Source organism: Sinocyclocheilus anshuiensis, unplaced genomic scaffold, assembly GCF_001515605.1.
Source record: "Sinocyclocheilus anshuiensis isolate Anshui unplaced genomic scaffold, SAMN03320099.WGS_v1.1 scaffold1994, whole genome shotgun sequence".
NCBI lineage: Eukaryota > Metazoa > Chordata > Actinopteri > Cypriniformes > Cyprinidae > Sinocyclocheilus > Sinocyclocheilus anshuiensis.
This window is the reverse complement of record NW_015548215.1, coordinates 757,052-758,481: the sequence shown is the minus strand read 5'-3', so window position 1 is coordinate 758,481 and position 1,430 is coordinate 757,052. Positions and strand designations below refer to the sequence as shown.

Genomic DNA, 1,430 nt, shown 5'->3' with positions numbered 1-1,430 from the left:
ACGACGCTCGTCCCACAGCTCGTACGTCAGACCGGGCCGCAGCGGCTGCCGCAGGTCGCAGGCCGATTGCAGGCGCTGCTGGATGAGCGCCGCCTTGGGGCCGTGACACAGCAGTTGAACGCGGCTCAGGTGGTACTCGCACACGGCTCCTCCGCGCACCAGCCAGGAGGCCTGCAGCGGCCGAACGCTGCCCCGGATCAGCAGGCTGTAGCTGGGCTCGCTGCAGTCAGGGTCCTGGTAGTAGAACTGCAGCGCCTGGAAGCTGCCGTCGGGGAAGAAGCGGTAGGAGCGGGTGATGAACTCCGGGCCGGGTCGCACCTCGCAGCTGGAATCACGAGAGTAAAGGCTTTAAAACACGCACGCATTCACATGCCCTGGTGCTCAAAGGAGAACAGCTGTACAAGTGTACAGTGTGTCATCAAGACAAGCTTTGAACATGGAAGCGGGCACGAAGAAATGTATCAAAGTGGAGGGAGACATCCGAAACACACATTTTGTTGCACTTTATCTATCTGCGTCTGTAGATTTCAATCTTTAAAGAGTTTTTTCTCTTACAAACAGCACACTTTGCAGTTTGTTGACAGTATTTTCTGATTCATGTTAAAAAGAAAAATCCCAAATCCCCTCTGGAAAAACCTTTAACTCTAATATGAGGACAAAATCAAACTAGAATTATGAACAAATGTTCAGATTTATGTATGCAAATCAATGCATATTTAATTAGCGAATTCCTCATTTGCATATTCAAACATAACATTTCAGAAACTTGTGATGCAAAACTATTGTCTTAATGTACAGTGTGGGAAAGCATGCTGATATCTATTAGTTAAAACTCTTAGCCGTTTTACATTAATATTCACATTATTCAATGCCACATCTGTTAGGAAGCTAGATTAGTGGCATCGAATACTGTCTCTGATGGGCCTTTATTGTAAGTCGCTTTGAATAAAAGCATCTACTAAATGCATAAATACAATTTAAGTGAAATATCACAAATTCAAGAACATTTCAATTATGTTTTAAGCAGTTTATGCTGCTCCAGAGCGACAGATATCAAAGGATCTGCACAGAATTGAGTCCAGAATGGAAAGAGTTCCGTGCATTGATTAGGATGAATTTAATGAGCATTATTTGGAGCTCCTCACCTGCTGGACACCCAGTGTCCCGTGATGTTGGGCGGCAGGTGGACGGTCACCTGCTGTCCGTGAAGCTGTTTGAGTCCGGAGTGACACCTGGAGCTCGAGTCCAGAGGAACCGGATCAGAACCGACCCTGTGCTCACACACACTCACTGTGAACACACACACACACACACACACACACACACACACACTCGCACACATACACACACACGCGCACACACACACTCGCACACGCACGCACGCACGCACGCACGCACGCGCTCGCACACACACACACACACACACTCAC

General features: G+C 48.0%; 1 protein-coding gene across 1 annotated transcript in view; it reads right to left on the bottom strand.

Annotated features, from left to right (window-relative positions):
* Nucleotides 1–1,430, bottom strand: part of LOC107653889 (protein APCDD1-like) — a 10,053-nt gene that overhangs the window by 7,834 nt on the left and 789 nt on the right. Inside the window, exons 2-3 of the mRNA XM_016440756.1 lie at nucleotides 1,146–1,290; nucleotides 6–325 (exon numbers count right to left, since the gene is read on the bottom strand). Of these exons, the coding sequence (XP_016296242.1) occupies nucleotides 6–325; nucleotides 1,146–1,290 (465 nt within the window). The remainder of the gene's footprint in view (nucleotides 1–5; nucleotides 326–1,145; nucleotides 1,291–1,430) is intronic.